This window comes from Serinus canaria, chromosome 14 (assembly GCF_022539315.1).
Source record: "Serinus canaria isolate serCan28SL12 chromosome 14, serCan2020, whole genome shotgun sequence".
In the NCBI taxonomy this organism is placed as follows: Eukaryota; Metazoa; Chordata; class Aves; order Passeriformes; family Fringillidae; genus Serinus; species Serinus canaria.
Window position 1 is genome coordinate 9,427,129 of NC_066328.1, and position 27,993 is coordinate 9,455,121.

The window sequence follows — 27,993 nt, forward strand, 5'->3', positions numbered from 1 at the left end:
CTGGTAATGCTATAAACCAAATTTTAGTTTTCAATGTTTATACATCACATTTATGATCATTTTAGAAAAAATTAAAATTATACACAAGTTTAAATATTTTTTCCTTATACCAAAGCTGGGTTTTGTTAGATAATGACTTCGAGATTTAATATTGCATTTGTTAATTTCCTGTTATCTGTGTTTAAGGCTTGAATAGAATTATTAGTCTGGCATCATTACTTTTAATTTGCATTGTCCCCTTCCAAATTCCAAACTTGTTTTTCAAGAACTGGGATTCTTTTTCTGATAATGAATGGGGGAAAAAAGCTGTCTCACGAGGCACTGCCAGTCTGGTCAGTCCAAATTCTATCTCGGTACAATCAAAACAGGTAGAAAATGGTCTATTTGAATAAGAAACCATTAAAACAGGTCGCTACGCTCTTCCCGTTCTACCTGGCCAAGGCAGGACCAAGATTTGACCCAAGAAATCTGTGTTTATGTTCCCTGGCACATGTTCCCTTCACGCTCCATGTGCCGCTGATGGAGCTGTGGCCATGATGCTGCTGCTGTTCCTCCAGTCCGCGCCGCTTCTCCGAGCAATGTGGCAGAGCCGTTCCTATGGTACCCAGCACGGCAGTGTCCAGGAACCTCCAGCAAATTGTCCGTGTTCTTGTGTCCGGGAACCTTCAGGAAATTGTCCGTGTTGGTGTGGAGCCGCGGTTCTGCAGCCCTGCCGGTGCGGGAGCCAGCCCGGCCGGGCCCAGGCCCACGGCGGCGGCGTTGTTATGGCTACGGCAGCGCTGCCGCACTGCGCCTGCGCGGGGGAGAGGGGCTCGGCACCGGTCAGGTCCCACCGCCCCTCAGCCAGGGCTCGGTAAGGGCTCACCACCGGCCAGGTCCCACCGCCCCTCAGACCGGGCTCGGCACCGGCCGGGTCCCGCCGCCCCTCAGCGGGGCTCGGCACCGGCCAGGTCCCGCCGCCCCTCAGACCGGGCTCGGCACCGGCCAGGTCCCACCTCCCCTCAGCGGGGCTCGGCACCGGCCAGGTCCCACCACCCCTCAGTCGGGGCTCGGTTAAGGGCTCGGCACCGACCAAGTCCCGCCGCCCCTCAGACAGGGCTCGGTTAAGGGCTCGGCCCCGGCCCGGCCCCGCCGCTCCTCGCTCGGGTGCCGGTTGAGGCTGTCCCTGCCAGGCCTCGACGTTGCGGCACTCGCAGGTTGGGTTCTTGCACTACCAAGCGGTGATACCCGGCTGTGATGGGATTGCAGCTGTGCAGGCAATCCTTTAACCTTCAGGTGTCTTTCAACTGGCAAAATGACTCTGCTGTGCTGTGGTTCAGTCTGCACCTCGTAACTTGGAAGCAGATTAAATCAATAATAGTAGTGCAGGTGTAACTTCCCAATACTTGCCCAATGCATATCTTTAAGAACTGGCTTTCAGCTTTTCAATGTAATTAATAGCTAAAAAACAGGTAAAGATGGAGGTCTCTGTGTGGCAAAAGTAAGTCTACTAATAACACTTCCATCACAGTGGTTTTGATGGAAGACTTGGAGGTAATTCACAGACATTGCTCCCTGTTAACCTTGTGGCCTGCCTGCTGCAAGCTGACACCACTGGCTTGAGGAATTGCTGTTACAGAGATTACTTTAATACATGGATTTATAATAATCACAGAAATACTGGGGTTTAGGGGTTTTTTGGGTTGGTTTTTTTTGGTTTTTTTTTTTTTTTTTTTTTGGTAGTTGTCTGTGTTTTGGGTTTTTTAACTAATTTCTAGTTTAAAAATATGTACATTAGACAGAAATAAATTTTCATTTTTCAGAAGGGAAGTACACATTGAGACAATTCAGTAGCTATGATAAAAGGCAAGAAGAAGGATGTCAAGAAGAAAGATGCTAAGAAAGATGGTAAAAAGGCAGCTGTTGAGAAGTCAGAAGACTCTCTAGAAACCCCAACTGAGAGTAGCTTAACAACACTGGGAGATTTGCGGAGTGACTCACTGAGTGAAGAAACTCTGGCAATTCCAGAGGCACCAGATAAAGAACCAGAAGTAGAGGAACCACCAGTCCCGCCTGTTACCCCATTCTATGAAGAGCCTGTTCTTGCTCAAGTGATTATAAAAAGGTACATTTGTTACAAATACAGCAGTGAAGTCAAGAACTCTCATTTAAGTATCTCTGCTGTAGCCATTGTCATACAAACACTGATTGGAAGCAGAGAATCAAGTTATTCAGTCCTAGTAGCAGTGGCACCTTAGGAGATGTTCACATGGAATTCTGCTGCCTTCTTGCATCCTAGAGTGCTGCTGCTGCTCTCTGCCTGCCAAAACCCTCATTCTTTTAGCTTGTTCACCTTCAGTGAAGTTTTATTGAAGTATACAGATCACTGGTGAAGGAAAATATATCATGTGATCTTAGTTGTTACTGCTTTTAATGCTTAAAGCTGCTCATATCTCTTCAGAATGTCCTAAACTAAGGAAGCAGGTGAACAGCAATGTTAACAAAATCCTTTTGTATTTCAATACGATATTTATATGTAATGTGTCATATGCCAGCATTCCTGACTGTAAGGAAGAAAATACTACCAGTGTGGGGTTTTTTTTCTTAATTGAAGGAAATACAGATCTGAGGCAACACAACAATTATGTGGAATGTTACAAGGAAGTTTCAAAAAATTGAAAATTTTCTTGTTCATTATTCTACACAAGATGCACCAGCTGACCTTTGTGTAGATCACGGTAAATCAAAGGTCATTCATGATCGTTTATATGATCATTTATGTGATTTTGTGGTTGTTTATGTGATTTAGATCTATTGGCAGTGACTTGGAATCTTCATCTTTAGTTTGTTTTCTTTGTAGCTATGAAGGTGAACGAGTTAAGGAATTCTTTGAGGGCGAAGGATTTATATGTTTTGTGGGAGGAAATACATACAAGGTGAGTGTATAAATTTTAAAAAAGTAGCAGAATAAGTTCTCTCTCTAGAGCCCTGAGAAGCACTGAAAGCTCTGCTTAGTTTCTGGCATTAAAACTCTTGATTTGAAACTAGTAGTTGGAGAGGAGTTAATGTGTCATTCTTTTAAAATCTTACAGTCAATGTAGGCTTCAGCTGGGGTAAGAGTAAATCTGCAAATGATGTTATTCTCTTCATTTTGAAGGGTCTATTTTCTGAAGGGCGTATGAATGGAGAAGGGACTTACACATGGGCTGATGGAGTAAAGTATGAGGTAAAGTCCTATTTAAGTTATAACTGAACACGATGCACCCAGTTAGATGTCAAATTGAAGGAAAGTAGATAAGTTGCAGTAATTGGTACAGGACAGGTGGCAGCTGCAGAGCTGTGGTAGTGATTTCAGTTACAAGCCTGACTTGTCCAGAAGGTTGGGAAACAGAGAGTCTTAGACTTTAATGTTGTAATTTAATCTTTCAGGGAACATTTGTTAAGAATGTGCCAACATATAATGGCTGTTACACCTGGACGGATGGCAGTGTTTATGAAGGATCAATCCAAGACGGACTTAGGCATGGATATGGAGTTTTCAGGAGTGGTACTCATCCAATTTCTTACATTGGTTATTGGTGCAAGGGGAAAAGACATGGAAAGGTCAGTAAGAACTAAATGAGAGCACTGGCTTGGGTGATACCTTCAGGAGCAGCAAGTGTTACTGTGCAAAGGTTTCACAAAAATGTTTTGTTCTGTTGCGTGGTCTTATGCTGTATAGAGATTTGTTTTACCTAGGGAGCTTTTCTGAGGCTGTGAATACAGTTAATACTGTGAACTACTGTTGGAAGTAAAAGACTGAATGGGTCAGAAAACTTATCTACCTCAGACTGAGTACTGTAATTAAGATGCCAAGGTTAGCTCTCTCAAAGTATTTCCAAGAGGTTTGAAAAAATTGTGGACTTTGATGTAATGTAATAGGATTTTTCTTTTGAACATTTGGTGTTTTCTAAGGTCTTACCTAATATTAATCAAAAGAGCTTTCTTTCTTTATTTAATTCTATTCCTTCAGTTGCTTTCAGAATAGTGAGTCAAAGTGACCCTAAGTGTTAGAACATGATTACAAGCATCATATCATTTGTATGTGGTGTTTTATTCAGGTAGATGAAGATTAAGGTGTTTAAACTGACTGTGCTCTTTGTTCCAGGGTACGATTTATTATGATCAGGAACAGACCTCCTGGTATGCAGGTGATTGGGTAAACAATGTCAGAGAAGGATGGGGATTCAGATGGTAAATATGATAACACTTTTCAACATTTTTCATTTTTTGTATTATGTTGCAGTTTCTTGTGTTGTTTAAAGTGGGTACAAATGCTGTCATTTCATAGTAGTGTGTACCTTCTGCAGTAGAATAAAAAATGTAAAAAGTGCTTTATGATAACAAGACAGACCTTTAGAAGTTTATTTTTACGTGCAGTATTTCTACTGACCATTCGCACAAAACAATAGCTCAAGACAAATTCCCAAATCAGCTTTGGTAAACCACAGTTCAGTATTGAAAAACAAATGCACTTGATTGATTTGAGCAGATAAAGCTGCCTTATGAATAAATGACTTATCTGTAGAATTATATAAACAAATATTGTTAATAGCTATGGCAAAGACTTTTTGGGAAAAAGAGCTGGTTAATACTTTGAGTGATTTGTAAATTAAAAATTGGAGGTATACAGTGGCTACAATAAAACCTCTGTGTCCATGTCATAGTGAGTCAATTTTCAATTTAATGCTTATATTTAGCCGTAATAAATTATAAATTTATTAGCAATGAGGTTTCACATAAACATTTCATAAGATCAGCACAGAATTTAGTATGAATTAACTTTTATTGGTTTTTTGCAGCTACAGATCTGGAAATATGTATTTTGGTCAGTGGAAGAAAAATCTACGACATGGACATGGAAAAATGATATGGCTGACAGATAATCAAGAGTACGAAGGAGAGTGGGAGTGTGGCTTGCAGGTATTAACTTCTTCCCCAGACACCCTTCTTTAGTTCAGCATCTGTCCACTACTCTACAGGAAAGCTAAACAGGGAGTTTCATGCAATATCAAAGGAGCTTTGTACGATTTTTGCCAGTTGAGTTTGTTAGTTGAGATAACAAAAACATGTTCTTTATTGTAAAATGATTCTTATGTTAGCAATATTCAAATTGTTAAAGGATTTTGATTTAGTCTTATAAAATCAAAATTTCATTCCCTAGTGGAAAATATAGACATTTTTCAATTTAAAAAAAAATTAAAGAAGTGTTTGTGACTTAGCTTGAGCTATGACTTCAGCAGTAGGTATACGTGGCAGTTTATTTCTTTGTCGCCTGTAAAATACAAGACCACACTGTTCCCTCTTGGGAAAATTTTATGATGGGAGACAATTTTGTGGCATTTTCAGTTCCTTCCATTTATTATTCTGTTTCAAAAAGAAGGTGAGTTACTTGCTCTGTCTTTTCACTCTGCTTAAAATTGTCAAGAAGTCCAGTTTGTGGACCATCCTGTCTCTGTGGCATGGTATTCCTCACCTGGCTGTCCAGCACTACAGGAGAAGGATTCGGGGAGGAAGGGTGGGTATCTTTAGGAGTCCCTGTGGTAGAGCTTGCTCAAGTATGTGTTGATGCAGTGCATCCTCTGGGTGCTTCTCCCATACACCTTTGTAGGATCTAGTTCTGTCCCTGCTTTGAAGTGCTGCAGCCATCAGCTGGGGGCTTTTATTTCAGAGAATTGCCAAAGTCTTGATCTGTTTTTTAAACACACAATTTTTTTTCAGCACGGTTCTGGCATACACTCATGGTTTTTGAAGAGAATGGAAACATCTAAGTATTCTCTATGGAGTGAATATTCAGGGGATTTTGTAAAAGGGGAGCGCCATGGATATGGGACATTTCTTTATTCTGATGGAACAGTGTACAGTGGAGAATGGGTGCATAATAAGAAGCATGGCAAGGTGAGTATTGTCAGAACTACAAACACCAGCAGAGCAAACTGTTCTCCTCTAAGTGGATCTCTAGATTTCTGTACAACAAACTACATTCAGTTTGCAGTCTGGATGGAATCCCCACACAAAGGGCAGAGAGTCCTCTGAAGGCAGTTGGAGTCCTTCCAAGGACACAGGCTGACTCTGTGATTAGATATGTTTTAGGTATACAAAGACATATATTTCACTGTGGAGATTTTCAGTTCAATAGGTGCATCTTGAGTTTTGCAGTGGTTGGTCAGAATTTCACGCTTCCATTGTGAGCTAATGGATTTCAAGCTATCCTTGCACAGAGAAGTTCTTAAAACCTCTCATAAAAATGACTTTTGAAAAAACTCTATTTTTTCAGTGTGGAGTGCCACATATACAACCTAAGGAGTACAAACAAGTCTTTCAAAATGGGGAGAAAATACTTTTCAAAATAAAACAGATATATAGTCAGTCCTTTGTCCTAACAGTGTACCTATTTAATAGGTGACAAAATGCATTATAAAAGACAGTAGGAAAAATTATTTTGCTGTATTTTATTTCATATATTGCATTTTAGCCAGGATTCTGAAAAGGAAATTTGAGAGAATTAGTGGTTTGGGGTTTTTATAGATTTTGTTTTATATTTATATTATAATTAATCTGTTTGTAGGGCATCTTTGTCTTCAAGAATGGTCTTAGTTTTGAAGGAGAGTTCATAAATGATTGTCACGTGGAAAGTCCTGCTCGTCAAGGGTCTGCTGTGAAAGCCAAGAACCAGAGAGTCACTAGCCCAGGAAGGCATTTCGGCATTAGTGAGCATCTTAACAAAACAAATTTCAATTAGTTCACATTTTGTTGTTCCATTTTACTATAATATGAAACTGTTTGTACATACTCAAGGACCAGACCTATTTCTTCAAAGAATTTAGATAGAAATGGGAGTCATGGCTTTTGCTTCCATGCTGCGTTTGCTGTGAGTGACACTTGGAGTGAAGTGGCACATCCACACCACATCTTGTAATGAATGGAACTGTTGTGTGAAAGTTTTACAGCTTTTTTAATGTCTGCATTTCCTTTTGGTTAGGGGTTGATTTCATAGAATCAATTGCTCTTCAGTTGTTCTGCTGTTGCTTGTGAAATCTCTACTTCTTACTGTGAAGGAATCTATTGTTCCAAGTCGGTAATATAAGAAGGAATAACACAAATTTTGTTTTTCTGTGTCTGTATATATTAAGCTTTGTTTTAGTTTGTTCTAACTTATTTTATTTTCTTGGTAGAAAGGACCAGAATCGTTAATGCCTTGGGAAAGATTTTTGTTCTGGGATCAGATGTTCATCTGGATTTATCGTCACTGCTTGCCTCATTCCCAAGGGAATACAGAGAGACCGAATCTCGACAAGTACAAGTCTACTGTTTGATACTTTCTGTTTTCCCCTGTATTGTGTTTCATACTATTTTATTTCTGGTTTATTTGTGTTAAAGTAACTCTTTCTATTAAACAATTATTTGAAAATCTGAAAGCTGTGAAAACAGAAAAGCAAAAAGAATGAATAGACAGTATTCATTGCCTCTTCTGATCTTCCACTAAAAAAGGCCAAAAAAATAGGTTAACATATCTGGAAAGGCATGGAGCAACCAGCTTTAGCTACTCTGAGGTTTGTCTGCTGACAGAGGATGATTTGTTTTTTTAGTCACCAAAACCCTTCTGAGCTGAAGCATTACTTTTGAGTAGTGCTTTTGTGAACTCTTAGCCAGGGATATGCTAAGTTGCAAGGTCAAATAATTATCTGCCCAATTACAGGATCAATACAAACTGGTCTCTTCTTGCTTTGAGATGATGCTGAAAACATATCCTGCTTTATTTAGGTACAATTGGCTGTGTTGAGGCATATTTCAAAATTGAGAAAAGCCTACTACTTCTACAGTACCTTAGGCTGTGCTACTTCTAACAGCACTCGCAGCCTGACTATGCTGCAGTTTTGGAGGTTTCTGAAGGACTGCAATTTTCATCTCTCCTCCATAACTCTCGCTGAAATAGATCGACTGTTGAGAGGTTTGTATTCCTGGTGAGCAGGGTAAGATGTGGACAGTTGGAGTGGCAAGTTCTCCTAGCAGCTCAGTTCTGGGAGTTAGGTGGTCTTGAGTCAGTACCTCTGTGCCTGTGAGTTTTCAGTGGATCAATTTACACTTCTCTGGCAAGAAAATACAAAATTAAAATACAACATAAGAAATTGCACTGAGCTGCCATCTGTTCAAAATATGTATTCACCCCTGGTCTTGCCATTACTATTTAAGAGAGAGAATTTTGAGAGAGAAGTAGGAGAAACAATTTTTTTTTTTCAGTGTTCTTAACTTTGGTTTGCATGTAATATTTTTTTGTCTTCCATAGAGACAGTTAATCAATCAAATCCCTTTAGACCTTCACTGGTATGTGAAGGGTTTAACTCCAGCTTTGAATCCTCTTTTATTTCTGTATATGCTGAGTGAATGCATTTCTAGAAAGAGAATTGTCCAAGATCCAACTACAGGTGGACAGTTCTCCCTTGAAATTTGTTTGGAAGTGCTGCATTGTCTGGTGTGAGTCTTCTGGGTGTGTTGTTACACTGTGATAGGTGCAGATGGAGAGGATAAGAGGGCTGACAAATCAATATGCCTAGAAGCATTTTAATATACATGAGAACAGTAGAAATTTGTTTTTTTAAAAATTTTCAGGTCATCAATCACCTGAGGACATACATGATCCAAGTCATACATTACTGTTCAGAACATTTGTATCCGACCTTGTTCACCTGGCATTTCATATCTATCATGAAAAGTACAAGTAAGTTTCATCTTTTAGTGAAATTTATTTCAGTGTAATCAGTTTGAATCTTCCCAGACAAGAGTATTTTTGTTTAAACTGTAGAGATGAAGTTCCTCATCTGGAGAAGTGTTTCTTAGAAATGATGTCCAGGAATATTCTGCCCTCTGCCTGTTGTGTCCAAGGTAAGCAATGCTATTTCTTTTCTGCAGAATTCATTAATTAGTATCACATGCATGGCAGTTTTATTGTTAATGTTATTTTTTCCCAATTCATTTTGAAAGGTATCTTATATTCAGGGGAAGAGTTCTCAGCTTTTGCCATGAGCTACCTTGAGAAATGCTGGGAAATATATGGAGATTTTTCTAGACCATGTCCCAGACATCCATTTGACTCCACAGTGAAGCTGAGGCAATTCCTCTGGATGTTGGATGTAATAATCTAATTTTGTTATGTTTTGTGTGATTAGATGTGCTTTCTTTGTTTGGTTTCTATTTTTTAAAATAGTCCCTGTGGCTTCTGCACTGTTGAAAAGGTGGGAGTGAGGTTATTTGTGCAAATTCTCCAAGGAGCAGTAAAGGAACAGTTGTCCTACAGTTATCTACTGTTATTTATGCACTTTTTCAGGATTTGAATTGTAATTTTTTACTCTTATCAAATCCTAGACAAATGTGTTTAAGGGAATATAAATATTTTTTCTGATCTCCACTGTCTCCCTCTGCCCCATCTTAAAATGTATATATGAACATGTCCTTTTGTTAGAACTCAAAGACTAACAGCTATTGAAATAACACCATAAACCATTTCAATAATGTATTTACTACAAGAAGAGCATGAGATTCTTTACTAAAATTCAGTAATTTGGGGACAGATCAAGATTACTATGAAGGTAGAGAACAACTCCCCCTGATATGCCTAGGGTTTGGGTGCTTTACTTTATAAATCTGAGCAATTTTTTCATGAAGAAAAGATTGGATGGCAAAACTGTAGTTTTTTGTATTTTTGTTTATGAGCTTTCTCAAGTTCTTTCGTAACACTGCTTTTGCAGTCTGGGGAAAATTCCCATTGTCTTCAATAGGACTAGAATTTCTGCTGTTAATTACTGAAGTGGAAGTATCATTTGAAACCACTAGAAATTTTGGCAAAGGCTAGAAAGGGAGGTAGATTAGGTCCATGTGGGGCACACCTTAAGTGCTGTTAACATGTGATATTTATTCTTACCCAGGATTTTAAACTTCTCAATGAACAATTAACTGCTCCAAGAGTTCTGGGAATATTTGTCAAAGTTGGTGCATCCGTACCTGGCATCTATGGTGTCAACCTGGAGCTGGAGGTGTGTATGGAAAATAAACCATAGTTCGTTGCTATGGGAACAGTTAAAATTGCTTTTAAGAACTGCTGTGAATGCTGTTCTTCCTGCTGAAGCAAGAGGAAAATGGATTAATTTATTAAAAAAATATAGAGTAAAACTCGAGCCTCTATTTGTCTTCCTTTGTTCTGCTTATATCTTTTAGTTCAGCTCATGTTTTTCTTAAGTACCTCATCTTAGCACAGTCTCAGCATACTTGACCATTCAGAAAGGTCCTTAGGAGTGCCATAATCCATGCAAGGAAATCTCCTTTCCAGTGGAGTGCTGGTAGTGATAGTTCTGTCCTTGGGGAGCTGCCTGACAATATGGATCTGCAGTGATCACAGAGGGATTAATCACTGCACTGAGGCTGTTAAGGTGGAACAGTAATTAACATGTGAACCCACTGAGCCTGAAAATCTGGTGATGCAAGAAACCTGATTAGTGACATGTGAGGTGCTGCCACCTCAGTGACTGTAGAAGACTCTTGTGCTACCTGAGAACTGGCCTAGTATAGAGGGTTTTAACCCTTAAAGAATTAACTCTTACTTAGCAACAGTCTCTGGAATTTGTTCTAAACAGGATCTGATAAACTGAACACACAGTGGAAGTCTTACTAAAGAATCCATTATAAACCCACTCTTGATGTTTCTAGCAGCATCCCATGTAATTAAAATATGATGTTTTAAGTAATAGCTGTGGTTGTGAGTTACTTGTTAGAGAAATTTCTCATAGCTCCAGATACAACAAAAATCAGTGCAGTGCTTTAGGTCAGTATGACTTGTATAAAGTGTAGCACATCATATCCTCTCCTGAATTTTTTGAGCTTTGTCTGTTTTCAGTTTTTCTTCAGAAAAAGGGATGTTTGACTAGATAAATGAAGCCAGGGGGCCTTCACTACCACTTCTGAGTTCTTTGCTTGCTCAGGTACATAGGCCTGTTAACGAAGAGATTTTGTAAAAATTAACTAATTTACCACTGCCTTTGTTTTACTCTAGATGGTTTTTCTGGAATTTTTTGAAGCTCTTCTTGAATGTGCATTGGTGTATGTTACTGAGGATATGATCCAGAAGAAAGAAGCTCAAGATAATGAGAAAAGAAGTAGCTTTGAAATCAAGGAGCTCTCCAAGGAAACCTCAGCTGCCTCTCTCACGGAACATTCTGCACCCCAGGTAAAGTTGATGCAGCCCTGTTCAATGTTATTATGTGTCCACTGAGAGAGTGAAGTCAGGCCCTGAAAATGTTCTGTTTCCTGACCATGGAAACCAATTTCCCCTTTTTGCATAAACAAATACTTGATTGGGTCCTTCTGCTTTTGCTGTTTGTTGGTACCTTAAATTTTAACATCAATGTAGACAGTTTTAACATATTTGCACATTTTCCCAGATAACTGTAAATACACATAGAGTACCTCTGAAGGGGAACTGACAGATTGGTTGGCTGGTGAAAGATTTGTCTCTTCTGCATTAAGCTGAATGTCTAAAATTGTCCTGCAAAAATGGCATTGCAGCTGTTGTATGCAGCAAGCCTTGCTGTTTGCCTGCAGTTGAGCTGTCCTCTTTCTTTTTGCTAAACTTCAGAATAAGGACTTTGTAGATTGTGAGATGCTGCCTGTGACACTGGTGCAATTTTTATATACAGAGTAGTTGAAGAAGTTGAAGTAGTTGAAGTAATTGTTATTATTTGGAATTATGCACAAGATAAAAGTATTTTTATTAACTCAAGGAGTATTCACAAACATAATTTCACAGCCTCTGGGAGCCAGTAGTGCCACTGTACACCACCACTTCCCATTCTTTAGCCAGTTGTTCCCACCCTATGCACTCATTCCTTTGTAGCATCACTGCAAGCAGTGACACAGTTGCACAGTGAAGTGGTCCAGTTAAAATAGTAAAAAAAAAGAAAAGAAAAAGAAAAAAAATCTTAATTGAAATGTTCTGAGGCTAAAATTTCATTAGTGCAGCAGAAGTATAATTGCTACAGACATAAATGATGACATTTCCAAGGCAGCTGAGCTCTACACTCAGGAGCAGATGAACAATAGATGAATAATATGTAGAGCAATATGTAAGGACAGAGGAACAGGTCAAAAACCAGGAGCTTTCATTTTCTGTAGTGCTGTCTTTCCCTAGCTCTGAAATAGGATAATCCTACTTGCCTGGCTGGTATCGAAGGTAAAGTGTTACCTGGACATACTTAAAAAGTATTGAAACACTCCTGCAATAGAAATATCTTGAGATAAGCATGATTGCAGAATGCATTTGGCTGGCAGAATGCTTTGGAGAATGGAATTTGCATGACTCAAAGGGACTTGGGATTTTACTTTGTGATTTGAACACAGGCCCAGACATTTAGTAACTGAATTTAAAACTTCTTGCCAGCCACTGGGACCTTATGAAGACACTGATCCTGCTCAATCTTCTCTACTGGGTGAGTACTGTATAAAGTAGCCATAAAACTATGAGATGGCTTGAGGAGATTTACTTTTTCTGCAGCTTTCAAAACAATTAAACAGGAGCTGATCATGGAAACAGTTGATGTATTGCAGTTACAGAGGGCAGCTCCATTCAGTTTGGCAATTACGACAAAGTTTATGTTTAGCTTTCCATACCTGCTGTACACAGATGCCTGGGCAAGTTGGAATTCCTAAATTTTCTATGCTTTTTAATTAGAAGCTATCACTTTTTCCTTAAAAATATCTTTAAAGGCTTTTTAAATCTTAATTCATCTTGTTCTGTCCCACTCACGTGGGCATGGAAACTGGAGCTTGAACTCTGCATTGTGCCTTCATTAGAAAGAAACTTTTCATCATTTCAGAAGTATTTTAGCCACAGGCCTGACTTTTAGGGCAGATGACAACCTGTATTTGTTGTGCTGAAGGTCAAACTTGGAATTTCACGTGCAGGATTAAAGGCTGAGTAATTTTAATTTTCTTTCTTTGTAATATCAGAAACTCTTCTCTCATTGCCCATAACTCCCGGAGAAAGCAAAGATGATGTGTCATTGCCCAACAAGGATGTAAAAGAAGAACAAGATTCCTCTCCAGAAAAGGAATTGATAGGTAAAACAATCCTACTGTTTTAAGACTTAACACACACACACAGAAATCTCTTGTAGTTCTTGAATTGTCAAGTTTTATTTGTATAGGCAGATTTCAGCTTGTCACAAGAGGGCAGTAAATGAGCATTAATTCTGGAGGAAGATTTTTTAAAAATTTAAAATATTTTAAAAAATAAAATAAAACTTCATAATTAAATAAGACATTTAAATACTAACTTACAAAGTTTCCCCAATTTTAAAATGCTACATTTTATTTACAGGGCATCTATAAGCTGTAATTTGTATTTACTCTATGAGAAGCTCAAGCTGCAAACCTGTCTGTGGAGTGTCTTGGACAAATAAAATCTATTACTGCCATGTTCTGCTGCTTCTACTTAAAATAAGAATTATTATTAGTGGTGTGCCACCATTAGTTGGACTAAGATGCCTAATGATAGGACAGGCCAACATTCAGGCAGAAGAGATGTTCTGTAAGAGCACTTTGGTATGTTGAGGGTGGTAGTTTTCTGTACCACCTTCCTTCCAGCTGATTAGCAGATCTCATCTGGGTTGGTTTTTGTGTTTGTTAAATGTTTTCTGCTGCTACAGAACTCAAATCCAAGGACAGAGGTAGACAAGGATCTTTGTGTAGTCATCAGCTCTTTTGCTGAAATCTGATGGGTGAAATGTTACCTGTCTGAGAAACTGTTTATTCAGGGCCCATCACCTGGGCCTGGCCTGTTTCCTGACATGACAAGGGACACTGGCACACACCTCTGTCCTTTCAGGTGGTCATGTTTGTTCATCCCTTCCCCCATGCACAGGAGTCACAGATACTGAACTGTCATCAGGTTACTGCAGAAGACTCTTATCACAGGTTTAAAGGGAAGAGTTCATTGTCTTTTTGTGCCATTCTCAGGGCCAAGTCACTGAAGCCTCAGAACAAGGCCACCCCCGTTCAGTTCCAAGTGTCTCACACCTTTCATCCTCTGCATCATGCAGAAGCCAGACCTTCCCTTTGCAGAGTGTCAGAGCTGAAATATTGTAGTCCAAAACACATTTGAAATAGAAGTGCCCTGCTAAATAAACATGTTTAATTTACATCTTGCAGATAAAGCAAAAGAAGATGAAGATGAACAAAAGGTGCTGTTTCATTCCTGGATGTGTCAGGTGGAAGTCTTTCTCACAAAGAAGTTGTTCCCTGCTTTTGAGCATGAAATAGTGCTGAGAGATAAAATAAAAGAAATAAAACCCCAGGATGCTGAATTAGCTGAGCTGAGAAAGATCCAGGCTGAGGAGCTGGAAAGGTGAGTGTTGAATCTTGTCTGGCAGTACTGTTATCCTTTATTTTCCACTAGCAAAATTATTGAACATGAGAAGTGTGTTCAAGAGAGTAATACAGCATACTGTACCTGGAAAACAAACTCACACAGGTTTTATTAGTAACATACAGAATATAACTCATGTGCTTTCTGCTGCTGGCTGGAGTAATAAATACAGGCTGCTTTCACGTTACAAACTTAGCTCTGGTATTTCCTAGCACTTGGTTCTTGTTCTGTGCCAAGGTAGTTAAGACATATTTGGACTTGAGGGGGTAATAGAGACTTTCTGCTTCTCCACACTGTGGCAGTTTATGCTGCACATACTAGAGCTGGAGTTGCTTAGCCAGTGGAAACCTGTGTCCCTTCCCTTACAGTACTTTAAATTCAAATTTTGTTCATGCAGACTTATTGCTGAAAAAGAAGAAGAAGAAGAGGCAAGAAGGCAAGAAGCAGCTGCATTAAAGGAGAGTGTCAGGCTCAGGGAACGAGCCTCATCATCTTGGGAGAAACTCCTCTCCTGGAGAAGTCTGCAGCTGAAAAAAGAGGCCTCCAAAAGAGAATCCTCACCAACAAAAAGAGGCTCACAAGGCAGTGAGCCTAAGGAGGAAGAGGCAGAGAAGACAGCACCCAGAGGTACCAAGGCAACTGCTGACAAGAAGAAAAAGAAATAAATCCTCTGCTGGGAACTGCTGAAGCTTCAAGCAAGTACTCTTCAAATAAGGGAAAAAAAACAACCAACCAAACCAAAACAACCCCAGAAGACCCACACGTGTAGGAAGCTGTAAGAATGGCTCAACTGTATGCACAAGACTTGCTGGTTTCAGAGGGAGCAGTCTTTTACACCAGAGTTTTGGGTAAACTAGCAGGAAGTTACACGATGCAAATGAACACAGATGCTTCTAAAGTGTAACAATTATTAGTTTTATTTTTCAGCAAAATATTCACATAACATATCAGAATGGAATGGTACAGATGAGTTCAGACTGGTTTTTAATTAGTTTGCACATAAACATTTTTAAAATTTAAAAATTTTATGGTCAGAGTTTACAGATTTTAGTAGAAATTTTGATTCTTACAAAGCAAGTATTGCTTTACTATTGTCATTATTCCAGTCAATAATATGACTAATAACTTCTCATGTTGAACAAGTGCCTGACATTGATATCTTCAATAAATCAGCCCTTTGCAGATCAATCCAAGAAGAAAATATTATTAAACTGTGTTGCACAAAGTTTCTTCACTTCTTCTGTTAAAAAAAAATAAAAAAACCAAAAAAACCTCATCAGTACTGTATCTTACAGAAACCTCCTCAAGAAAAACCCTGGGGATTGTCATGGAGAATATAATAAAATTCAAACAGAACAAGCCCTAAGAGTTTCTTAATGTAGAAATACACTTAATATTACTCTCTCTTCAGTAAGAGAAAGTAAAATCTGATGATCCCTCTGTCTGAAAGCGGTTTAAGTGTAAATGATGGGTCTCTCATCAAACACTGCAACAGCAGCAGACTTGGCTTAACATATAGTTAAGGGAAGTATATGATAACCCCTTTTTCAGAGAAAGGAGGAATTAGGATATTTTGTTACAGTAAATCAAGTCTGCAAAACTTTTGCTTTGTGTTATTTGGTAGACTGATAAACTTCCTAGGTTTATCAGGCACAGCAACGCTCACTTACTGTTCCACTGTAGTAGCTTTGATGCTGAAAGACAGTTACAGAGAGATTGCCAAGTTACACAACTCATTCCTCTTTTTAAAATGTAGGTTGCCAGGCTTTGGTCCTGGCAAGGTATGAATTCTTCCCCATTGTCTAAGGGAAAGATGTGCTGACAGGGAGCACATGTGCTAACAGGAGCACATTGCCTCCTATTAGAATGGAGAGCCCTAGCATTGCTGCAAGATTCAAACAGATTTTTAGAGAAATAGCAATGTAAAAGCCTATTGCATCTTAATGTTAATTCTCACTCTTAGTCCTAGTAAATCATTCTCAAAACCATGTGAGAAACAAGACAGCAATGGATGAGGATCACTGACAGGACAGCCACAATGTGTAAGTAACTCACCCTGGATCACTGACAAATAGATGTAAATCTTTTCATCTCTCATCTGTAATACACTTTTTTAATTACGCCTAAACTAAGCTCACAGTGCTGTCCTGTTATTTGAAGGAGGAAGAATGACTGATTAATAATTAAGAATGCCTGCTGAATATTTATGCTGTTCTTTTACAACTGGTAGTAGGCAGACTAAAACCTTAGGCAAACTCACCAGCTCCATCAAAGATCAGTCCCTCTCTAGATTTCTCATGAGATGGGTTGTATTACTTCTCTAGGGACACACATTTTAGGAATAACTTTATGTAAAGGTAATAAGAAACAATCCTTACCATTAACTTCAATCAGATTTACATTTTTTTGATTCAAAATAACATATAGTTCTCGCTGGTCAGACTTTTTCCCAACTACCCAGTAATCGCTCATTGCCTTCACAATAATTTCCTCATCTTCATCAACTCTGAAAGAAGTTTTAAAAATTAAAGAAGGTGGCAGCAAGTTCATCTTCAACAACTTTATCTGTTATCATTAGGACAGCTCAATGTCAGAAATTGTGGTTGTACAGTATCAAAGAAAACATGAGTTCTAACTTGGCCATCATTCAGTCCAGGTTGAAGGCTTCAGAAATGGCTGTTTAGGACATGCCCAAATGTGTCAATCAGTAATTTTTTCATTAGCCAAACACTGCAGTGAAAACACTGAAGAAAGCACCTCTCCTCCCTTCTGGTAAGGACACACTTCACAGAATGAGGATTTGCTCCACAGGAACTGAATACTGAAAGCTGGAGCTGGGTTGGTGATACTAAACTTTCACAGAACTGTTAAACCTAGACCTAAACTATGTTCAACAACTGGATATCTTCTATATAGCTGTTATTAAACTAGCACTTCCATTATATGATGAAACACACTTTCTTCATTTATAGAAAAAAATGGAAACTTGTCCTTAAGCATAGTGGGGAAACAGATTGTTGCTAATTAGAGCTAGGGCCATCCCAATCATTCAGCATTGTCATGTTCTTTCTTCACTTTTATAGTGACAGAGGGTGTCTCCCACCTTGCAGCATGATACCCATTGACAAGAAGCCACATATCTTTTCTATCAGCAGGGCTGCAGTAACTGCAAGGTTTGCATTTCATCCATTGTCTCATCCCTAGAAGCCACCAGCTGGTGTCAGGGCAGGCATGACACAGGCAGAAGCAGGTGTCCCTGTCCTTTACACTGCTTTCCCAGATTAGACAGATTCTTGTGTTCCCATCCCATTTTCTATGACTGCTCTGAAGCCTCCAATAAATGAGATATTTTCTTTGATAGAGGCCCTGGCCCTCTTTTAATTTTTTGTTTGAAAGGACACTAGAAGTTTTTTTTTTTAAGATGGACTACTTCTAACCAGCACAAAATACAAACATGAGCAGCCAGCCATCAACAAGAAGACTGGAAAGAGCCACTCCTTTGCAAAGAAAAAAAATCTGCTTGACAGTAGGAGCTACAGACTATGTAGCAGTCAAGCATTACCTGGAGAAGTCACTGTTGATGTCACCGAGAATCTTCATGAGGTCAGGGTGAACAGATGCAAGTGATATGCTGGGTGTTTTCCTCATGTGAATGGTACTTTTCTCTGCCAGGTTCATGTGATTGAAATAGATAAACTTAAATTGAGGTTCCTTCTCAGCCCTACGAAGATTTAAAAAGAAAAAAAAGTGATTGTGAATACCAACATGCTCTATAAGCACAGGCTTTCCAGAGACTGGGTAATGAGCCAGTGCAAAGCTAACTTACACAGCCTGGACTTATCTTCACATTGAAGAGACTTGGGGGATTGAAATTCATCTTAACACAGATTAAAAAAAAAAAAAAAAAGACAACCAAGCCTGCAGAACCAGCCAGTATTTCCCCTTCTGCCACTCAGGCTGTCAGTAAACACACACAGGGGAGTCTGAAGGCCTTGCCCCACTTCAGAGTAGTAATTAATTTGCATTTTTCTAATGAGCTGTTTTTTCCTGGCCCCATTTTGTTCCTGCTGCTCTCCCTTATGCCAGTCAAAGCTGATTTGAATGGATCCTGGGTCTTTAATTTGAGCAAAAAGTCATCTTCTATTCATGTTTTTGTTATTTGTTACAACCAAGAGAACAAACTCTTTCTTGATCCAGGCAATTAGATTTCCCCCCACATTATTCGTGTGGGCCAAGCAAGAGACTATTTTCAAACTCCTGCCTTGGCAGTCTTCCTCCATTTCCTTTTTTACAAAGTTAATATTAAAAACCTAGAGCTGTAATTTTTTGTAGAAGTCACAACACATTCAGACTGACCAAAAACTGGCTGCAGAAACTGGTACTTGAGGCATTGCATTATTTAGAAGCAGGAGATACTGTGATGACACCACTCACCTTAGCAAACAACCAGATACCCCTGCTCTCTGTCACCCACATGCATTAGTGTCAAGGAACTGTATCATGTTTTCAGGACACTGTGGCATTAAACTTTTAAAGAGTTAAAGCTGCCAAAGCCAGTCCCAGATGATGTTTAATGATTTAGTAGATTGGCACAATTTCAAGCCCATCCTATTCTATCCGGTGCGATTTTGCTGATTTGGGATGGTACCACTGACTGAGTTCACTCACCTATCTTTGGTTGAATTCCTTTTATGTTGCCATATGGGATACTGCTCTTGCTTCCCCAACTAATAAATCTATCAAAATATAAATGCAATTTTATTGCAAGTCAGCTGGAGTTCTAAGTGAAGGATATTTCTAAAGCATTACCATCCTTTTTCTTTTGACTGTTTTTTGCCCTTCAAGTAATTACCTTAGTCTTGCAAAATAGAAAAATAAAAGACCTTTTTTCCTCGCCTACTATACATGGCAACACTCAAGAAGCAGTAATTCTGGAAAAGTCCTCAGTGGTAAAGCTTTCACTGCAACCAAATAACTTACTCTCTAAAATTCCCATTTCAGCCAGACAATAAACATTTGTTCCTAAATTAGTAACATCTATTGTTACTTCAGGGAGACCCAAATGTGCAATAACATGGACTTTATAAACACTTAAGATGCAGAAAAGTAGACAAGCATTGCTTTAAGTACACCATTAACGCTTTCAAAATTTGGGCTCGTGTTACCATTATTTAAGCAGTTTATTTAACCTAACTTTACACCAACTAATGAGGAAAAGAAGTGTGGTACAAACCCTGATATTCTCTTGTTGATGTTGTATTGTTCACATATGTCTGATGCCAACACCGTGAGCTGAGGCCCAACAATGCTGTCCAGTTTTCTGCAAAATTCCAGCGTGGGTGGAATTGAAGCTGTGTCAGGCAGAGGAAAAGGAGAGATGAGATTCTCTGCCCACAGCTGAAGGTACAGTTTCTGTAGTTGTTTTCTTTAAACATAGCGAGAGTCCAAGGACAAATTTCTCCCACAATTAAAACCTCAGGGAGGATTTTGAATATGGCTAACTGAAGCAGTATTTAGTAATTTTATTGTGTAAAATGAGTTATACTTGAAGCACTGGAACAAAGATAAAAGACTGATAAAAGCACTCATGAAAAAGAGACTCAAATAACAAATTAATGTGATTATTTTTCAAGAGTAAAACAAGCTGCATGTCAAAGTATTTTACATATAAAAGTCTTGGCAAATAATTGATGCTAATAGGTGCTTACCATCAATCATAAAGCAGACAGCTGCACTCATTGCCTGGAATAAAACAAAAGCAAAAAAGCCATTTACAACAGATTACTTTCACTAACTCAAATAGATGACAATACTTCAGAGAGGTCACACACAGGTGAGAAGAGATTTAAAGATCTTTTTTAAAGGTAACACTTCAATAGGATAACCTTTTTGCAGTCCTGCACAACACAGGTTAGCTATTATTTTAAAATTCAGTAACCTGTTTAAGTTGTAGGGGAAAGATAAAACTTGGTAAAACTGCACTTTATACAAAGATACCTGCAAGAAACTCCCATTTAATTTAAGAACAAAATATTTTTTATATTTTTTATCCCATATAAAGCAGGGCATGAAATCACTTAAATCACTGAAGGCTGGTATTTTGTTTTAATAAAACAAAATAATTATTTGTTGTGTACAGGGTACTGGAGAGGGGAGAAGAGAATTCAGGCTTTAAAGCTCATTGCTAGAAATGCCAGTTTTCTGTCTCTTATAATGCACCTTTCTATACAATTCCTAAGTACTTCACATCATTGTCACCTTCACTGCATAGAGATTCCTAATTCTGTGGAGTAATTGCAGAGGAAACTGTAATACCTTATAAACAATTAAGTGAAGCTCTTCGTAAGTGTCATCAGTGTTAACAAATATTTTGGGGAAACGGCATTTTGTTTCTGGATCATTAAGATTTAAAGGTCCAGTAAGAAACCTAGAAAATAATTCAACAGGTCAGATGTGATGAATACTTGTATTTCAGTTTCTTGAATTTAACAAATGTTCTCCAAACTTGCAATTAGGAGTTCTCATGGTTAAGGATGTCCAAACCCACAATTATGCAAAACAATGATGCCGACTTGCTTAAGTACAGAATTCCTCACTGACATGCAGAGTACAGAGGAAGAACAAATAGATAAATCCTAGATTAAACCTACACCTTTGTCTGGAGTGTTTGACTGAAAAGAAATTACTGGAACACTTCCCAAATTTGTCATACAGTGCATTAAGAACAACGGGAAGAAAAATAAATATGCAGTAATGTTAATGAAGCATTTTCTCTTTTCCAAGGGTCAAGTTTTACATTGCAGCAACTACTGTGCAACACTCTGGAATGAACTGTGTGTGGAATATATACTCAAAACACACACGCTCCTCCCAAATGTTTTGCCCTGGGGGAAGAAGCAGTAGATGGTGACAGTAAAACAAGACCTACCTTCCATAGTGTTGGAGATTTCCTGGCATTTCAGCCCGTATTGGTGAATCTCTTCCCGCTAACTGAGGGGAAAAAGAACATACAGGAAAAACCAGCTTAGAGACAGAGAGAAGAGAGAATTTGCTTTGGTATTTTAGCCTTTAGTACCAGATAAACAGGAAGAAAATACTCAAAACACCCAGCTACCTTGCCCCTCAAAACCCCCAGCCCAGCTACCTCAGGCTCCATGTGCCTTGGAAACAGAGATGTCGTGAGATATTTGTACAAAATTCTCATGTCATCTTGCTCCAGTCCACTCCTAGAACATTGTGGGGAAAAAGAAGCAGATTATGTTTGTGCTGCAGTTCAGATCACACATTTTCCTCTAACTAGCTCAGACCAATGCCTTTCTTACTGAATGGTAGCCTGATTCATGGCTTCTCATATTCATCCAACTCTATCTAATTTAACTAATTTAAAAGCAGCTCTATGATGGCACTTACTCACAGGATTAGAAATTGAAGAAACACAACAGAATTACTGAAGTACCTACCAGATAAGCTGGTCATTGTAGAGAAATGCAGTGTACTTGACTATATTCAGGCTTTCTTCCATCCTGTTAATAAATGACTGAATTTTCAAGTAAGTCATTTTATCCAGTGGAAAGAAGCTGATTCCACAAAACACATCCAGCAGATCACAAGACTGTAAGTGCAGTGTCTGCAAGTACTGAAAGAACAATGACAGTTGGCTTTTAGAATTCAGAAAACTGCCAAGGTGTAGATTTAAATGACAAATTTGACTCTAATCTCCAACAATCTGGACTAAAAATCAAAGCAAAAACCAGTCCTTACAGTGCTACTTGTCTGACACACTCATTCATGTGGGGACAGACTTTTTACTAAGGTTTGTAGTGACAAGGGGTTTGGACTGAAGGAAGCTCAATTTATGTTACACATGGGAAAGCAGTTTTTTTACAATGAGGATGCTCACACATGGGCACAGCTTGCCCAGAGAGGTGGTGACTGCCCCATCCCTGGAAACATTCACAGCCAGGCTGGACAAAGCTCTGAGTAATCTGATCTAGTTGAAGAAGTCTGCTCATAGCAGGGGTTGGCCTAGATGACCTTTTGAAGGGTACCTTCCAACCCACACCACTCTGTGATTCCATGTGTGAGTGCATGAATGTGATCCCAGGTGTCACTTTGCTCTTATTTAATCATTATGAAAACAGCTTTTAAGGAAAATGTTCAAGATCTTTTGAGAGTATAAGCAAGCAAAGCCTATCTTCCTGATATTTAATTTCAGATTCAGTTGTAGAAATAGGAACAGATGCTTTCAATGTGTAATGGAATAATTTCCATTATTCACTTTCTTGATAGACTGTAACCTTCAACAAGACATTTCAAATGCTCTGTCAAGTGGTCTGTGGAAGATGCTTTATCCAATGGCTCCCTCTACAGTCACTTCACATTACAGAATGCCCACAAGAAATACAGAACAACAGGGTGACCGATCTCTGTCACAGCTTGTGAGTCTCTCTGTTTCAGCAAAAAAAAATTATTACCTTCTTTTTTGCAAAGGTCTACTTTTAATTTAGTCTGGACAGTAGCACACACCAGCTCATCATGGTACTACTCCTTGTGCCAGTGGTGTTTATTCTGGAATCTACCACAAGTCTTACAAAAAACAAGTAAGACCCTCCCAAAATCCACAAGCCAAGCCTGTACTTTTGTTTACACTGTCACAACATTGTGCCATTCTAAAAATCTGTTAAAAGAACAAAATTTTAAACACCATTACACAGAGTCTACAGTCCATCACTATCACAAATCTCAATACCACAAAAGTACAAACTGCTGACAGCAGTCCTGTTTCCTTGCTTGCAAACAAGAAAAATGGGGGGCAGGTACTTTTCAAGTGTGATGAAACTTTTCATGTAGGAACTCAAAATTCTGCCAGATGAGACTACTCAGTCAGTTACTTTATGTGAAAAATAGGTTTTGCCTTTTATCCTTTCACTAAAACATCAGCTATGGAATGACAGTCTGAAGACTACTTATAATGCATGCAATATTTCCTGAAGCCTTCTTAAGATTGGCTACTAATTCCACATAGTGGGTGGAGTAGGGGGGAGAACTTAAAAAATTCATTTATTCACTATTTCACAGTACAAAAGGACTTTAAGCTTGTGCATGCAGGAGATTCCACAGAATCTCCAGCCCTGGATGTTTTCAGGTGTCAACCACCCAAAGCACTGGGCAGGAGAGTTTAAATTCAGTGTTACCCTGCTTTGAGTAGGAGACTGAACTAGATGACCTCCTCAAATTCCTTCTAACCTCAATGAATCTTCAACAGCCACTCCAATAGGTCTGTACAAACTGTTATCACAGTAACAAATTCAAACATTAAAGCAGAACTTTGAAAGAAGGAACACAATTCCATCAGAAAAAAGATCCAACATTCAGTTGGATCCAGTTGTTCCATCAAGTCACAACCACACTTGTGGTTCAACTCCACTTGAGAAGCTACTCTGTCAGAAAAAGCAGGAAGTATTTGACAAAATGAGTAACCACATACTTTGTGTTGACTCTACATCTTTTCCACTGCCTGTCTTTTACAGTCAGGTTGCTGCCACTTTTTCTTTTTTTTGTGTTTTATTTCCAGTGCAGAATCACAGTATGTGCCTGAAAAATGAGGTCTTACCCGATGGAAGAATTTCTCTAGTCTCTCCTTTAGCACTTTCACACCCCCATCTTCCATGGCTCTCAGGAATGTGCCATTGAAAAGCTAACAGTTTAAAGAGAAAAAAAATCAGTTAATTGGGTAATCATTTACAGTAATTTCTTGTAACTTGGTTATGAATATAGATTACAACATAACTCCCATTCCTTAACATATTCCAAATCAATCCAAATGTATCCCTTCTTTACTAAAAAACATTTAGATTTGCAGAGTTCAGGTACATATGGCAGCAGAGGCAAGAATTTACTTGTGACTGAAGTATCTCATACTCTTGTCTTGTAAAAGGCCTTGGGCCCCCAGTGTTAACCCTACCTTGTACATGCTGTAGCACTGCTGGAGGACTGAACTATAAACCTTGTCCTGCAGGAAAGAGAGCAGCACATCAGTAGGAGCAGAGGCAGAATTACAAGAATTTTGGCTGAGCTACACATAACATGTGTTTTCAAAGAGCCAGCAAAGACACAAATCAGAGAAATCAAGCTCTGAAAAGTTAAATGGCATTTTCAGTCAGCATCTAGAAATGTCTCTGTACTTATAAAGTATGATTTCAATAAAGGGAGTCCCTTCCTCCATCCCATTTAGTACCAAAAGCACCTTCAGAACTCATGCCAAGGATTCCAGTTACAAACAGTGCCCTTCCCTGAGGCCAGTGGTCAGTGAAAATGATCTTTCTGATGGCTCTCTCTTCATCCAAATCAAAGGCTGAAGAATGTGGGACACTACAGCAGGTTTTATGGGGCTGAGATCTTAACCCAGATAAAAAAAAGGCTTTTTTATCTGGCAAAATAGAGCCCCTAGGACTCCAATCCTTTTCTCAGGACACAGAGAAAAGTAATGCACACTGTAATGAACAGGGGCATCCCTGTTCCCAGCCTGCCAAATACCCTTCCTGCAAACAACTGAACAGACATAATGATTCTGCAGCTTGGACAAGAAATCCCATCTTAATTATGAGCTTTTTTGGTTTTCCAGATTATTAGTAAATACTACTAGCAGTCTTAAGAAAGTAGTGACATGTGTACTGGCACCTAATAAAAATACATAGATTTAAGAACTTAATTAAACAAACAGATCCTAAGAAATATTCACCTACTCCAAGCTAAAAGTGTCACAGCTGTATATTTCACCAGTGTTTATTGAACGATCTTGAATGTTCTCTGGATAATTCTCTATCTTGTGCTCTCCTTTAAACTTTACTGAAAAGTACTTTGCCCTTTTTCCATTTATGAAGATAGGTATAGATACGTTAAAATCAATTGGACAGCAGTTCAAGAAGAATTAAATGAAGATATTTCTGGATGGAAGTACTCTCAAAAATACAACATAACTCATTAAAAAAAAAAAAAAAGGAAAGTTCATTATTACCAGCAATTCTTCTTCCTGATATTCATAGACAGGCTTTCCATCTTTGTGTTTTTCTATGATGGGATTCCTTACAACCTAGGAAGTGGAACAGGCTGGTATTAGACAATGCAGAATGCATTGAGAACATTGCAGGATGGTGTTTTAGGAATATGCATATCACATGCATAAGTACCATGACCATCCAGAAATTTTCTTCAGGTTCATGGAAAAACTGTCTATTCTTCTGTGTATGTAGGGATTTTGCAGGTTTTGTTGGGCTAAAGGTCCTGGAAAGAAAACATATAAGTAGATATAGATATTTATGCACACTCACAACAAGAAGACATATAACTGAGATATTTAAAATACAGGGCTTGTGCCAAAACAATCACCCATGCAATCAGAATTCCTACCTTGTGAACTGCACTATCGCTTCACACAGCCCCACGTTTCTAATTTTTTCATTCTTTTCTACTTCATTTGGGTGATAGAAGAGAATCTTTTTTTCTTCCTAAAAATTGAAAACAGAATCTAAGCAAATGCATTTTAACAAAATCAAAGAATATTGAGTTCATGGTTTGCTTGTTTTTTAATCCCTTAATAACCTAGGCAGAATTTTATTTTGTACCAAAATGGGCTTCTGTAATAACGGGTAAAAGGTATATTAGGCACACTTAAGCAGTCAATCATCCCATGATATGTCAAAGGACTTTGTAAATTGAAGGCTATTGAAATCACAGGCCCCAGTTACTTCTGGGCCTGTTCAAAGCAAGGCAAGCTTCAAAGCCAGCTCAAAGCATGACAAGCTTCAAAGGCAGCTCAGATTGCTCCAGGCCTTGTCCAGTCATGTGTTCAATACCTCCAGAGATTAGAATCCCACAACTTTCCAGCCCAGCTCTGATGTTATATCACTTCACCGAGAAGAATTTTTTTTTTCTGTCTCATCAGAATTTCCCTCTATCCATCCTCATTCTTTCACTTCAAGAACGAAACTCCATCATCTACTGCCATCCTTCAGGCAGGTGAGACTGCCCTCTGCCCCCTTTCCACATTGTCTCTCCTCCAGGCTGCATAAATGCAGTTATGAAAGGCTCTTCTGGTATGCCACAGACTGCACCCCTGACTGACTCAGGGGTTCTCCACTAGGCTATTTCAGTTTGCCAGTATTTTTCCTACTCTGGGAATCCCTGGAAGAACACAGCACCCACTGTGCTAGACAGAGGGGAAGCATTAGCTTGGCTGGACCTGCTGAGCCACCCTTCCTCCCTCCCTCCCACAGCCACAAGCGCTCACTGCTGATTCACGTAGGACCTGTTGTTCACAGGCTCCCTGGTCCTGTTTTGCAGAGCTGCTCCCAACCAGTCCACCCCGACCGGCCACGGTGAGACAGATTATTCCACCCCACACACGGGGCTTTGCTGATCTCCACAAGGCTCCTGCCGGCCCAGTCCCCAGCTCGCTGGGGGTCCCTCGGAACCGCACCTCATCCTCCAGCGGAACAACAGCTTCCCCCGGTCCGGAGCCACCCGGAGCGTGCTGAGGGCACGCTCAGCCTCCTCAGCCTGTCACTGCTCAGTATGTAAGTACACTGCTCTGTTCAGAAACTATTAAAGCTGAGCATCAACCACACAACACGCCGTTACCTAAAGCTAGAGACTAGAGCTTCTTGACTCTCCTTACTAAGGGACACAATGGCGAATAAACACTAGCAGCAACCTGACTGTAACTAAGTTAAACAGTAACCTTTCTACCATATTGTAGCTACGTAGAGAAAGATTTTTAGACAAAGTTAAAGCATCAGTAAAACAGTTGCTGACTGTCCAGCTCCCCATCTACAACATGCGCCCGGCTGCCGACAACATCTCTGGTTACTGTTTCTTTTCGGTGTGAAGCAGCGGCAGACTCCAATGGGGCCGGCAGTCGTCCCCGGCCCCGCGGGTACCCAAATGCCGGGTAGGGATGTGGCGGCCGCGGGCCGGGAAAGCCGCAGCTGCGACCGCCTTTGTCCGGGGCCGCTCCGCAGGGACTGCGCCGAGTCCACACAAGGCGCGGCCCGCCCTCGGGCACGGAGGGACCGCCACGCCTTCCCCGCATCCCCGGGCGCGACATCCCCCCCGGTACCTCTCCCTCTTTGGGCCCCAGCTTGGGGTTGTAGATGAAGAAACTGAGAAGGGTCGGAGCGAGCTGCTTCTCCTGGCCGGCCGCTCCCGCCGCCGCCATCCTGAGCCTGGGGCCGGCAGCCGCCAGACACCATCGGGGATCGGCCCGAGGCCGCCGCGGCACCGGCCCCGCCGCGCTTCCAGCGGCCCCGGCCCGGCCGCGGTTCCGCCTCTGCGCCCCGGAAGCGCAGCAGCGGCCGGGAAGCGCTCCTGGCTCTGGCGCCCCGCAGCGCCCCCAACGGCGGCCGCGGGAACGGCAGGAGAGGGAGCCCGTGCCGGCGTTCCCTCAGCCGTAGGCTGTTTGTGCCCGGCGTTCCCTCAGCCGGGGGCCGTGCCTGGCTTTCCCTCGGGTAGAGCCCGTGCCCGGCGTTCCCTCAGCCGGGGGCCGTGCCTGGCTTTCCCTCGGG

The 27,993-nt window shown here is 40.1% G+C and overlaps 2 protein-coding genes across 2 annotated transcripts; one reads left to right on the top strand and one right to left on the bottom strand.

Annotated features, from left to right (window-relative positions):
- Positions 1 to 77: 77 nt before the first annotated feature.
- Positions 78 to 15,171, top strand: LOC103817877 (radial spoke head 10 homolog B). The gene is made up of 20 exons (XM_030229757.2): positions 78 to 853; positions 1,803 to 2,104; positions 2,840 to 2,915; positions 3,137 to 3,205; positions 3,409 to 3,582; positions 4,127 to 4,212; positions 4,821 to 4,941; positions 5,740 to 5,916; positions 6,587 to 6,728; positions 7,194 to 7,315; positions 7,783 to 7,969; positions 8,629 to 8,737; positions 8,822 to 8,901; positions 9,001 to 9,149; positions 9,942 to 10,049; positions 11,063 to 11,236; positions 12,446 to 12,494; positions 13,015 to 13,125; positions 14,215 to 14,410; positions 14,829 to 15,171. Exons 2-20 carry the CDS (start codon positions 1,836 to 1,838, stop codon positions 15,094 to 15,096), a joined length of 2,667 nt encoding a protein of 888 aa, XP_030085617.2. The 5' UTR covers positions 78 to 853; positions 1,803 to 1,835; the 3' UTR covers positions 15,097 to 15,171.
- A 151-nt stretch (positions 15,172 to 15,322) lies between these two features.
- CCZ1 (CCZ1 homolog, vacuolar protein trafficking and biogenesis associated) lies at positions 15,323 to 27,761 on the bottom strand. The gene is made up of 15 exons (XM_030229754.2): positions 27,549 to 27,761; positions 25,841 to 25,938; positions 25,621 to 25,714; positions 25,449 to 25,523; positions 24,396 to 24,443; positions 24,045 to 24,128; positions 21,892 to 22,067; positions 21,576 to 21,657; positions 21,360 to 21,421; positions 20,747 to 20,858; positions 20,140 to 20,173; positions 19,665 to 19,782; positions 17,994 to 18,152; positions 16,810 to 16,937; positions 15,323 to 15,671 (listed from the first exon to the last, which is right to left on the bottom strand). Exons 1-15 carry the CDS (start codon positions 27,645 to 27,647, stop codon positions 15,616 to 15,618), a joined length of 1,425 nt encoding a protein of 474 aa, XP_030085614.1. The 5' UTR covers positions 27,648 to 27,761; the 3' UTR covers positions 15,323 to 15,615.
- Between the last annotated feature and the right edge of the window lie 232 nt (positions 27,762 to 27,993).

Excerpts from the sequence above, each read along its gene's own strand:
- LOC103817877 (XM_030229757.2), top strand. The coding sequence starts at position 1,836 with ATGATAAAAGGCAAGAAGAAGGATGTCAAGAAGAAAGATGCTAAGAAA. Across the intron at positions 4,942-5,739 it reads AGTGGGAGTGTGGCTTGCAG|CACGGTTCTGGCATACACTC; the intron begins GTATTAACTTCT and ends ATTTTTTTTCAG. Across the intron at positions 8,902-9,000 it reads CTCTGCCTGTTGTGTCCAAG|GTATCTTATATTCAGGGGAA; the intron begins GTAAGCAATGCT and ends TCATTTTGAAAG.
- CCZ1 (XM_030229754.2), bottom strand. The coding sequence starts at position 27,647 with ATGGCGGCGGCGGGAGCGGCCGGCCAGGAGAAGCAGCTCGCTCCGACC. Across the intron at positions 25,715-25,840 it reads GCGATAGTGCAGTTCACAAG|GACCTTTAGCCCAACAAAAC; the intron begins GTAGGAATTCTG and ends TTTTCTTTCCAG. Across the intron at positions 21,422-21,575 it reads CAAGGCACATGGAGCCTGAG|TTAGCGGGAAGAGATTCACC; the intron begins GTAGCTGGGCTG and ends TTTTCCCCTCAG.